This window comes from Lampris incognitus, chromosome 8 (assembly GCF_029633865.1).
Source record: "Lampris incognitus isolate fLamInc1 chromosome 8, fLamInc1.hap2, whole genome shotgun sequence".
NCBI classification, from domain to species: domain Eukaryota; kingdom Metazoa; phylum Chordata; class Actinopteri; order Lampriformes; family Lampridae; genus Lampris; species Lampris incognitus.
The window spans coordinates 48,969,641-48,982,628 of record NC_079218.1 but is presented as its reverse complement, the minus strand read 5'-3'; the positions used below and the strand labels follow the sequence as shown (position 1 = coordinate 48,982,628).

At 46.1% G+C, this 12,988-nt stretch overlaps 1 protein-coding gene across 1 annotated transcript in view; it reads right to left on the bottom strand.

Moving 5' to 3' along the window:
* Window positions 1–12,988, bottom strand: part of srrm3 (serine/arginine repetitive matrix 3) — a 65,758-nt gene that overhangs the window by 36,897 nt on the left and 15,873 nt on the right. The window contains exon 2 of the mRNA XM_056285510.1: window positions 1,282–1,383. Within this exon, the coding sequence (XP_056141485.1) occupies window positions 1,282–1,383 (102 nt within the window). The remainder of the gene's footprint in view (window positions 1–1,281; window positions 1,384–12,988) is intronic.

The window sequence follows — 12,988 nt, the reverse complement described above, 5'->3', positions numbered from 1 at the left end:
CAAAGTGAGAATATTTTGGGCAGCCCTCACTTCTCCATGGGTTAGGACTTGAGTTTAGGGTCAAGGTAAAATTAGGGTTAGGTTAGAGTAAGGGTCTAGGAAATGAAAGTAGTCAATGAGGGTCCCCACTAGAATAGAAAAACAAATGTGTGTGTGTGTGTGTGTGTGTTCATATGTCCCCCCCCCTTTTTCTGCCCAATCGAATTTTGGCCAATTACCCCACTCTTCCTAGCCATCCTGGTCACTGCTCCACCCCCTCCGGGGAGGGCTGCAGACTACCACATGCCTCCTCCCATACATGTGGAGTCACCTGCAGCTTCTGTTCACCTGACAGTGAGGAGTTTCACCAGGGGGACTTAGCATGAGGGAGGATCACGCTATTCCCCCAAGTCCCCCCCACCCCACCCCACCCCATCCCCAAACAGGCGCTTCGACTGAGCAGAGGAGGCGCTAGTGCAGCGACCAGGACACATACCCACACCCGACCTCCCACCCGCAGACGCGGCCAATTGAGTCTGTAGTGATGCTCAACCAAGCCGGAGGTAACACGGGGATTCGAACCGGCGATCCCCGTGTTGGTAGGCAACGGAACAGACCGCCACGCTACCCAGACCCCCCCCCCCCCCCATATGTCTTTTGCTGATTTGGTTCAAAGTTTTCCAGGCGTTCAATCCTTCTCAAGTCTTGCCGCTCCATCTATTTTTGCATCAGCCTGTGTAGTGTAGCAGAATGCAGAGCTCCAACTGAACGGACACCCCACCCCATCACCCCTCCACCCTCTGTCTCGCTGCACTCGCCATTAGATGAGTTCAGAATTGTTTTTTAAAACGCTATCGATTCTTCCCCAAGGCAATCCACGGCTCGGCCTCGGCCCGTACGGCGGTACGGTGTGACGTCAGAGAAGGCCTTGTTCGCTGAAAACTGGGACGAACGCTAAAATTAACCGCGCCTTTGCAATTAGGACCAATTTTCCTCGGAAGAGACCGTTTTACCACCGTGCCCACCGGCTTCAGTTTCAATTTCAACACTAAGAAGGGGCATCGCTCAAACTGGTATCGCCGTCTCGTTTCATTAATATGGTCGTTTTGTTTATAGGAAAATAAAATAAAGGACGCTAAAAAACAGGCAAAGAAGGGAACATTATGTGTGTGTAAGAAACGTAGAACAATACAAGTGAGACAGAAAAAGGGACAGACAGATAACGGGAAGCATAATGAGAGACGACATACAGGCTCGACACAGAGCCGGACACGGACATGCGAGTCCACCACCACGACTTACATGGGCTGCGTATGGGCGCCCTCTCTGGTGATCACCCCCTCCTTGTCCATCAGCATCTGTCTGAACGTGCTCACTTTCTGCCGGATCTCTTCCTCCGTGTACCTGCAAAACAAACACAGGACGCACAAAACCAGAAGTTAGCGTGGTTATTTCTCTTGGCAGTGGGCCGACAAAGTGATGCGTTGCCTGGCGTCTACCGGGCGGAGGAAAATAAAGACTCGGCACCGGGAATACAAACAGGGGCTCATGGAGAGCATGGCGGCTCGGCGGCGGAAGCGGTCGTTGCGTGAAACTCATCATGACTGCCAGATGCTCACGTAGGCGCCGTGAGGTTCCCCGCCTACCACAGACAGCACAGCGTCTGGACGACTGACGAAGGCCCTCTTCTCACTGCCCCCTGACCCAACTGAGTTGGGTTCGGAAAACTCGCTGTGCCGGTTTGAGTCCTAGCCGGGTGTTATTCTGTGTTTCGCAGGCAAGCAGAAGAGCACACGGAGGGCAACTGCGGTGCAACACGAGCCGGTAGGAGCTCTCCAACAAGCTGTGGTACAGAGGATACCGTGGACGACTGCTGAACACACGCGAGCGTAGCTTCAGGTGCACGTCGCTCAGAATATTTCACTTTTTTCCATTTGCTATTTTATATTCACATTTTGGCAGCAAACCACTTACGGTTGAGCAGAGGAATTGTCCTAATCCTGTCCCTCTTCATCGCTCCCAGTGACAGTCCTAGCGTCTTCATCTCTGCCACCTCCAGCTGCGCCTCCTGTCTTTTCGTCAGTGCCACTGTCTCCAAACCGTATAACATAGCTGGTCTCACAACCATCTTGTAAACCTTCCCTTTAACTCTTGCTGGTACCCTTCTGTCACTCATGACACTCTTCTCCACCCACTCCACCCTGCCTGCACTCTCTTCTTCACCTCTCTCCTGCACTCCCCGTTACTTTGGACAGTTGACCCCAAGTATTTAAACTCATCCGCCTTCGTCACCTCCACTCCTTGCGTCCTCACCATTCCACCGTCCTCCCTCTCATTCACGCATAGGTATTCCGTCTTGCTCCAACTGACTTTCATTCCTCTTCTCTCCAGTGCATACCTCCACCTCTCCAGGCTCTCCTCAACCTGCACCCTACTCATGCTACAGATCACAATGCCACGAACATCATCGTCCACGGAGACTCCTGCCTGATCTCGTCCGTCAACCTGTCCATCACCATTGCAAACAAGAAAGGGCTCAGAGCCGATCCTTGATGTACTCCCACCTCCACCTTGAACCCATCTGTCATTTTAACCGCACACCTCACCACTGCCGCACTGTCCTCATACATATCCTGCACCACTCCTACATACTTCTCTGCAACTCCTGACTTCCTCATAAAATACCACACCTCCTCTCTTGGCACCCTGTCATATGCTTTCTCTAAATCTACAAAGACACCACGTACCTCCTGCTGGCCTCCTCTATACTTCTCCATCAACATTCTCAGAGCAAACATCACATCTGTGGTGCTCTTTCATGGCATGAAACCATACTGCTGCTCGCTGATCGTCACCTCTCCTCTTAACCTAGCTTCTATTACTCTTTCCCTCATCCTCATGCTGTGGCTGATCAACTTTATACCTCTGTAAAATGCAGCACTTAATTTCATGTCATTATCATCCCAGTTTTACTTGCGTCGATAAGTATTCACTTAACCACAAATCAGAGTTGTTTCAAAATTGAATAAACGCAAGGAAACAATAAATAAATGCAGAGAACACAATTTACACGTCCATCGTGTTTTACCAACAACAATGGTGAATGACAAATGTCTTTTCCTGGACAAAAATACGAACTACAAGGGCATCCGGGTGGCGTGGCGGCCTATTCCGTTGCCTACCAGCACGGGGATCGTCGGTTCGAATCCCCGTGTTACCTCCGGCTTGGTCGAGCGTCCACAACTGACCGTGACAGTGGGTGGGAAGCCGGATGTGGGTATGTGTCCAGGTTGCTGCAGTAGCGCCTCCTCTGGTCGGTTGGGGCGCCTGTTTGGGGGGGAGGGGGAACTGTGGGGGGGGGGCATAGCGTGATCCTCCCACGCGCTACGTCCCCCTGGTGAAACTCCTCACTGTCAGGTGAAAAGAAGCGGCTGGCGACTCCACATGTATCGGAGGAGGCATGTGGTAGTCTGCAGCCCTCCCCGGATCAGCAGAGGGGGTGGAGCAACGGAAGAGTGGGGTTATAATACAATTGGGGAGAAAAGGGGGGGGGTATGATTTACAAATACGTATTACTTTACATAAAACGTCTTCATTTTTTTTATTTCAAGTTTTGAATCTGAATTTGCGAATGGCAACCAATGTGTGGACTGGCTCACATTTGTTCATAGATTTTGTGGACAAATGTAGCCGCGAGCTCGAACCCTCTGACGCACAAGTGCATGTTTTCCAAGGGATATTCACCTCAGTGGCTCGCACGACAGTTTGTTCTGCATCGTCAAGTGCTTTTGGGTAGAGCTGAAGGGAATACGCACCATGCAGATGTGGTGTATGAGGAGGCATCATTTAAGTGGCTAATATTTACAGAGACCGACATAAGCACCGCTCGCTACGTTAAGTGTGCATCACGAGGGCCTTACTCAAAGAAGACAGCGCTGAGAGCCTAACACATCCTGAAATACATTGGTATTTCTAGTTGGGAACCCACTAATCCCGAGTTTCAACTGAAGTTATATCTGTATACGTGCCTGATTAACTAAGTAAAATGAAAACAATAGCAGAATCCTGAATTAACCCCCTATCTATTTATGATCACATCTTCTGTCCGCATCTATCCTGATGTCCACTGTTTGATAAAAGATCTATTCATCTATAAGTTGTGACTTTTGACCACTGACCAGAATGATGATAATGATGATGATGAACCAAACCCGTTGAGCCAACTGAGCTAGTGCAACCGGGTATCACGAGATTTCGTGTAGTCACGAAATTCACTCTATGAAATCGTGCTGGGGGACACGATGTCACTAACGTTTTCTTGTCCGGCACCATGAAGTTGTATGGGCCAAGTTTTTCTTGCTTGAGTCACCTTATCAAGATGCTGGCTCTGGCTGGTCTGGCCTCCTGGGAGAATGCCGGTCACTTACGTATATTTAAAAACACAAAAACTATGGCGGTTAGGGTTAGGGTGGTTTTTGACAAATATATGTAAGTGACCGGCATTCTCCCCGGGAGGCCAGACCAGCCAGAGCCAGCATCTTGATAAAACTTGGCCCATACAACTTCGCGGTGCCGGACAAGAAAATTTCAGTGAAATCGTGTCCCCCCAGCGCGATTTCATACATTACATTTCGTGACTATGACACGAAATCTCGTCATACCGGGCTGGCTACTGAAGCACTGGCTTATTGCCAACTTCCATCCATCCATCATCCGAATTGCTTATCCTGCTCTCAGGGTCGCGGGGATGCTGGAGCCTGTCACAGCAGTCATTGGGCAGCGGGCGGAGAGACACCCTGGACAGGCCGCCAGGCCATCACACAGGGCCCACCCCCCCCCATACCTAGGGACAATTTAGTACAGCTGAGTCCCCTGACCTACATGTCTCTGGACTGTGGGAGGAAACCGGAGCACCCGGAGGAAACCCACGCAGACACGGGGAGAACATGCAAACTCCACACGGAGGACGACCTGGGACGACCCCGAAGGTTGGACTACCCCGGGGCTCGAACCCACGACCTTCTTGCTGGGAGGCGACCGCGCTAACCACTGCGCCACCGTGCCGCCTGTTGCCAAGATAACAAACAATTTTCAAGCCTCTTGAGGTTTTCTGCTTTCAACAAGGCAATTTCATGCTACACACTGATACAGTACTCCTGACTACAGTCAGTTTCTCTGTTTCTTCTTTCGTAAAGGTTAGCTACTTAATGTGATGCCTCTTTACACTCTGTGCACCCCCTCCTCTCTGAAGATGACAAGGCTGAGCCTGTTGATGCAAAGCAAACTATGGTGCGGTTGAGGGACGTGAATATTCCTTGAAAAACAACGTGCTTGTGGATCGGAAGACTCGAGCTCACCACAGCGGTCTCAAAAGTCTGTAAATGAATAGCCGATTTGATTTTCGTAAATGCAGATTCAAAGCTTTGAATACAATGTCAATATATTAACTGCTGAATAAGATGATTTAAATTATAAATATATTTGTGCTATTATTTTCTCCAGAAACAAGCCGATGGGGATTTGTGTCCAGGGGAAGACATTTGTGATTCACTATAGTTTCTGTAAGACACAGTGCACACGTGTAATCCCTGTTCGCTGCATTCCTTTATTTTCAAACAAATCTGATTCCATTAAAATGAATAAATAAATAAATAAATAAAGGTATAATCTTTGACATCGCCGAGCTTTGGGTTACAATTTCTGCACAGCATGAACAAAGACAGTGACAACTGCAGGGGTGGTGAAGGCCACAGTACCGCCTGCCTGCCTGAGTTGCCTGGCAGACGGGGGGGTGGGTCGGGAGGTGGGGTCTAGCTTCTGTTCTGTACAGCTAATTCTCATCTAATTCTAATACACGACTGCTGTAAGTCTGCTTGCAGTAAGAATGGCTTCATCAGAAATCTTTCAGCCACTGACAATACACGGCCATTGAAATGCGCTACACACTCTCCTCGTAGTGAATTCACATATTCCACATGATCTGTTCAAGCCTTAACATTCTGTTCTTCTGTTCTCAAGAGAGAAGTGACAGAGAGAGGGGGAGGGAGAGAGAGAGAGAGAGAGAGAGAGAGAGAGAGAGAGAGAGAATTGGGTACCACTTTACATTACAGCTCGGTAATAACAGGGTAATACCATGGTAACTACCATGGTAATTAAACAGACCTATCTGGTTCCGTTTACACAAGTTTTCCCATTATCAGGAATTACAACAAAACAAATTCATTCAAAAACTCGAAACAAAATACCAAAGGAAAAAAAAACCTCACATATTCAGAACCAAAGAATTCTGTCTGACTGAACACAGCACATCCTGTGCACCCCAAGTTTCAACAAAACTTTTCTTTTTTTGTCAGTCTATAAAACTCAAACTCCACTCTGAGCCGAGCTGCCAGCAGCCCAGTCAGCCTCGGAACCACGTCTTCTGACCCCCTTGCACCTCACACGGGTTTCCCTTGTTTTCCAAATAGCTAATTTGGCCAGTGCTGAACTGAAACTCATTAAGAAAATGCTTCTCCTAAGCCTTGAAACTATGGCTGTAGTAGGCTGAATAGTCTGACCAGTCTGGAACACTGAATAAATAGATGGTATATCGTTTCTGTCTGCAAGCAGAAAGGACAGCGTCCCCTGTGCCAGGATTGAGGTGCACCAGATGCCTGGTTGTAGCTATGGACCCATGTACAATCCTCCACGGGAGGTCACCTGTCTGTTTGTTAACAGGAGGTTTGTACAGGGACCGCCCCTCGAGGATGATCCCATATCAAAAAACTCTGTCCACCTCGACACCCACACCCCTGCCAGGGGAGTGCAAGTTTGAAACCTCCCTGCCAGGGGAGCGCAAGTTTGAAACCTTCACGCTGATGTAATAAACCCTAGTCTATCTCATTCTCTTTGTCGCTGTGCGTTTTCTGCAAAACGACTAAGTCTACTCTTTTCTGCGTGATCATTCCTGAAATGACTGCCATCTTCTGTTGATCTCTCCCGCCATTAATATTCAAAGAGCTGACCCTCACCTTGTGAATAAGACTGAGAGAGATGATATAAACAGTTAGAGGAAGATCACCCAGTGCAACACACTCATCATGACCTTACTTGTGAAATCTTTAACCTTTTTGAACATTTTCCTTTATTGTTCTTAAGCATCTTTCTGAGACCTGTTATGTGTTTTTTTTTTCAAATGGATTTTTCTTTTCATCTAATAAATCAACATCAACAACTTTCTGCCAAGTCAACACACTTTTAATAAATTTTCCTGTATCTGGAATATACTCAGATACTTTCACAGATTTTCCAAAGGTTTCATCTAGGAAACCATTAATTTCCTCTAGCGTGTACAGATCTCCACTATGGGACTGTGAGTCTGTAACAGAGATACAGTCAGAGTCAGTATCATACTCTATTTCCTCCACCTTATCCTCACCGGCAACACTCTCCATAACACACGACTCTCCCTCTCACCTTTGCATCAGCAGCCTGACTTTGGTCAGGTTCAGCTGCTGGCCTTTTTCCGCTGCTTTCTCCTGCTGCTGGTGCTTCCTCTGCTCCTTTCCTTTCTTCTGTTGTGACACTCGGGACATCAGTTACATCTCACTGCCTGAATCCACTCGCTGTTCCCCTGCCTGCTGTATCCCTCTCCTGCCTCTTATTAGATCCACCAATAAGAGGCTCCTCCACTAACCAGTACAGGGAGACTGGTGGCTCCAAACATCTCTTTTTAAAAAGTTGCCAAGCCTTAAAAACTCCCTTATAAAATTTAGGCAAAGAGGACAGATTTAAAAACCTTGAATCCATTAAAAACAAAGCAGTGTCAAGTACCAACTTCTCAAAATACTACTTGCAAACATCTTCCACACTGGGTATTTAAACCCAGTCAGAAATGTTGCCACTCTACTTGCTAGTTTTGCCATGCCTTGCCCTCCTCTCTTCCTTTGGTAAGTAAAACACACTTTGAGGTACCCAATGCATCATATCCCAAAACAAAATCTACTAAAACTACTTGTAATTTTGGGGAGTAAACTGGTAGATGGCTCCGTACAAGCTAAAGGATGCCATAGTGCTGATGCTACAAGATTATTGAAGACAAGAGCTCTTCTTCTAAAAGGAATCTGAGAGAGCAGCCATTTCCACTTGTTAAACTTTCCCTTCATCTTTTTTAACATGTCCTCCCAGTTTCTCTTAACCATCTCTTCATTACCAAGATGAACATCTGGATATCTGATACCATCTTTTTTTCCATCTCAACCTCCCCCCCCCCCAGTCAAACTGGAAGACCACCAAACCAGTTTCCAACTGCCAGTGCTTCGCTTTTTCTCCAGTTCATCTTTGCAGCAGAAATAATAACAAAATCAAACACAAAATTTTTCAACAATATTCATTTCAGATTGGTCTCTAATAAGGACCACGACACCATCAGCATAAGCAGATAAAACGTCTAGTATTAAAATCTGCTAAAACCAAACCATCAATACAGGGCCTCGTTTTGTGTACCAAGGGTTCAATAGATAATGCATAGAACATTCCAGATAGAGAGCAGCCCTATCTGACACTTCTGTGTACTGTGAAGGGAACACTCAATCCCCCATTTATCGTCAATACACTCCGAATGTCTCTGTCCAAAACCTTGATTATAGCAATGAGATGTGGGCTGAGACCAAACCGCTCCAAAACCTTCTAGAGATAAACGTACTCAACCCTGTCAAATACTTTTTCTTTGTCTAATGAGACAAGACCAAAGTCTGTGTCCAAAGAACAAGAGACATCCAAAATATCCCTGATTAAAGACATGTTGTCTATGAAGGACCTACCAGGCACACAGTAAGTCTGGTCCAGATGAATTACTTCACCATCACGTGTTTCATCTGGTTAGCCAGACCCTTGGACAAGATTTTATAATCTGAACAGAGGAGGGAGATTGGACACCAGGTTTTAATGTCCCGAAGGTCTCCTTTCTTCATCAGCAGAGTATTCACTGCTCTCCTGCAGCTCAGAGGCAGAGTCAGATTTTCAAAACGTTCATTGCAAACCTCTGTAAAGTCTCGACCAAGTTCATTCCAGAAGATCTTACAAAACTCCATAGGAAGACAGTCAATACCCGGGGCTTTTTCTTTGTCCCTCCCCTACAGGACTGCATACAGCTCCTCTAAGCCAGTGGCTCCTTCAGCTCAGGATGGTCATCTCTGGAGACTGTAGGCAAACCCTCACAGAAACATTCAAACAGCCATTCATTATCCGCATGCTCTGTTTTGTACAGCTCAAAGTAGAACTGCACTACCTGTCTTCAGATTCCACGAGGTTCTATGTGTTCTTCTCCATCAGCTGATCTTAAGGTGTAGATGCTCTGTCCATCCTTCTTATCCAATCCAAAGAAAAACTTGGATGGAGCATCCATCTGGTTGTTATGTCCGCTCACAAAGCTTTTTTTTTTTTTTGGATTTGAGGTTTCAATATGCCCTCGATTTCCTGTGGACTCAATTAAATCTTGGAGTTCCACTATCCCAATCTGTAGAGCTTTCGTTGATCTAGTAATGTTTCTTGTGACATTTAGTATGTATAGCTGACAGAGCTGCTTGACTTTAACCTTCCAAAAGTCCCACCACTGTCTCAAAGAAGCACAACTGTTCTTTTCAGACCTATGAATCCTCCAGAAAAAGCCAAAAACATCTTTAGAATTAGCATCATATGGTAGATTGGTGTTGAAATAACTGTATGCACTCCATGTTTTGACTTTTGTAATAAAAGCAATGCAGGCTGCTACAAGTGATCACTAAAATGTACAGGTGAAATGCTACACATCTTAAAAACGTTAAAATGATGTTTGAAACAATAAAACATTTCTAGTCTAGCCAGGAAAATAAAATGTTCTCTTTTATGAGCCCAAGTCTACTGTCTGTCTTCACTGTGCAACCTTCTCCAGGCGTCCACTAAGTCATGTGTTTTTATGACTGTTAGTTGCTCTTTGAGAGGCAGCATGAGGGTCAACATGATTCCTGTCTAAGGAGTACAATTAAAATCACCTCCTAAAAACAAAAAGATCATCCGAGCTACTAGACACAGTGTCACTTATTTATAAACTGGACTCTATCTGAGCTGACATTTGGAGCATATACACTGATCACAGTGGGTGTGAAACACTCAAACTTGGCTCTGACCACCCTCGGTTTTCCTCTATAACTTCTTTAAGTCCATAAGAAATTGGCAGGGACCTTTTGGAACTCACTGAGGTTAAAGAGCTTAAGATGACTTCCCCGTCCCACTCTGACCTCCAGTCAGTGTCACTGGACGTGTCAGTGTGTTTCCTGGACAAACATCACATCAACACTTTTCAGCTTCATCAGCTCATATACTAGCTGCATCCTTTTCCTGGTGTCTCTAGCTCCATTCAAATTCAATGAGTCAATTTAAAAATCATTCACTGAGACTAAAAATAAAATAAAAAGGAGACAACCAGATAGCACATGTGGACTGACAAAAAGAAATCTTCTAGCTTGATTCATCACCATCTTTTTCAAGCAGCTCTTCTTGCCTGACCTTCATCCCTTTTTTCTTTAATCTGTAAATCTCCTGCTCAGTAAAAGCCCCTTCGCTTTTAATCGTCATTTTTGATATGACCAACTTAAGAAAAGTATCTTTATCTGGGAAATAATATTCCACTTTCACTCCCTTTGCATTCTTTGTTTTTTTGTAGAAACTGTTTTTTTTTCTCAATCCCATAAATCCGCTCGCTCACACTCTCCTCATCTACCAGAGCTCTATACCTGCACTTTCTGCCAGAATCTCCTCTGGCCCAGCCTCAGCTGTTTTACTGTCGTCCTTCTCCTCCTCCCCTTCAATGTTTTCATCGCCACCACCTGTCTCGCTGCTCTGTTGAGACTCACTCGTCTCCTCTCCTTCATCACTCAGGAATTCACTGTTTAAAGCCTATTTTTCTTCCTCCCCTTTTCCACCATCGCTGTTGTTGTTCCCGCCTATCTCCTTACTTTCCTCCATCTTAGGTGTGCTCCTTGTCTTTCTGCCCTCTCCAGTAGTCCGATCAGAAGCTTTTTGCCATGCACCAGCAGGTTTCCTCTGGACAAACTCTGATCACGTCCCTCTCTGCCAACAGCCAAAGCATTTCATATCTTCTGACGTAGCAAACAAAATATAATCAAACCCATCAATTCTCAGCCGAAAAGACACGTTTAAGTGCTCGTTCCTGTTATTCAAACTCGGGAATAACTCTAATAAAGCTCTCCTTCCAACACTTCATCTCTGCTGAAGGGGGGGGGGGATGGGGGGGCTATTAGACAGAATCACCTTCCTGGTCGGTGAAGCCAGAGGCAGCACCATGGATGCAGTATAGTAGAACTGGATACGGCGCCGCCGCTCAGCCTTGCAGCCATTTTTTCCAAGTGGTCACTCGCAGTATTGCAGCGGAAAATCCCCTGCGGCCCAAAAAGCGTTTTCCTCACAGACCACCATCGTAAAAGAGACGCCTGTAAAACTGTTGACAGGACACCTGCAGCTATAATCATGGTCAATTATTACTCTTTGCATTGTATAGTTTTAAGCCATGGGGTTTTAATCCTATTTTCTTTTTTAATTCCAAAGCCCAGAAAAATATTTTTTTTCTGCATGAGCTCGTTCTCATGCGGTTGGGAGGGCGGATGTGGGTATTTGTCCTGGTCGCTGCACTAGCGCCTCCTCTGGTCGGTCGGGGGCGTCCCCCGGATAGGCAGAGAGGGGGTGGAGCAGCGACTGGGGCGGCTCCAAAAAGAGCGGGGTAATTGGCCAGATACAATTGGGGAGAAAAAGGGGGAAATTGGAAGGAAAAAATAGCCTAGTGTGGTGACCCACATCTATATATCGAGAGACATTCACCTAAGAGGACGGTGTACCGTTAAGGGAAGAGGTGAGGGGTCAGATAATGCACTTCCGCTTCCGGTTCACAGTTCAGCGTCGTTGTCGATTGTATGACATGCTAAGTTGGAGCTAGTAAACTACCTCGACTACGTCTACGCTCACGTCTCCTGTCTCGTTGTTTTCTAACGCCACACTAGAGGCATAACGGGAGTAACACTATTGCGCATATTCAGTGGGCCGCGTGTACCCGGAAGTAACCCGGAAGCCAGAAACTGGGGGTGGGGACGGGGGTCTGATCTGATAAATGACACATAAATTCATACGAATAAAAATATTTATTTAATTCATCAGTTTTTTTTAGTGCAGGTAGAACTGGTGACCTGAACGAGGACAGGGGAATGTCACTTAATATGCGCAGTAAGCCCGTATACATGTTCGTTATCAATACAAACGACAGGGTTGACGTCAGGTTACAATGTGTCTCACAGTAAAACACCAAGCTCATCAATCTCATTTAGATAGCTGTCCTCGTCTGTCAAGTTGTAGCGAGAATATCTAAATCTTACCCGGATACAGCAATGCTATTATTTGATTGGCTGTTCGGCAGATATGTTCTTTAATTTGATTGGCTGGTGCGTGGCAGGCCCTTCTCGACGCTATGGGGAATCCACTTGATTCCCACCTGTTCCACTGTTATAAAAAAAATAGTGGGCGTTACCCTGGTTCTCTGCGTGAGAAATACAAGGTGTGAGCGTGTGAACGAGTTGAAATGCGTGTGTCTCACTCGAGAGCCCTGAAACACTGAGAAAACAAAACAGCTAACCGACAGGGACACACACCCCAACAACAAATTAACACGGTATGAAAAAAAAGCAAGTTAGAAAAACTCACTCCCTCTGCAGGCCAACATTCGCTGAAAGAAGCGATGGTTTGTCACCAAGTCCGAGCAGAGATCTGCACCCTGAGTGCACTGCTCTAGTATCAAATATTAATTCCATATCAATGGAATATGTAGGCTTCATCAGCCTCAACACAACCCAAGAAGACTGTTAAAAAAAAAAAAACTTCCATGATTCCTTTTGTTTCAGTGACGACAGTTCATACCAGGGTGATATTAGATGCTGGTGCCCAGCATTTGATGGTTTCAACGAATGGCAGCCTGCTTACAACAGCT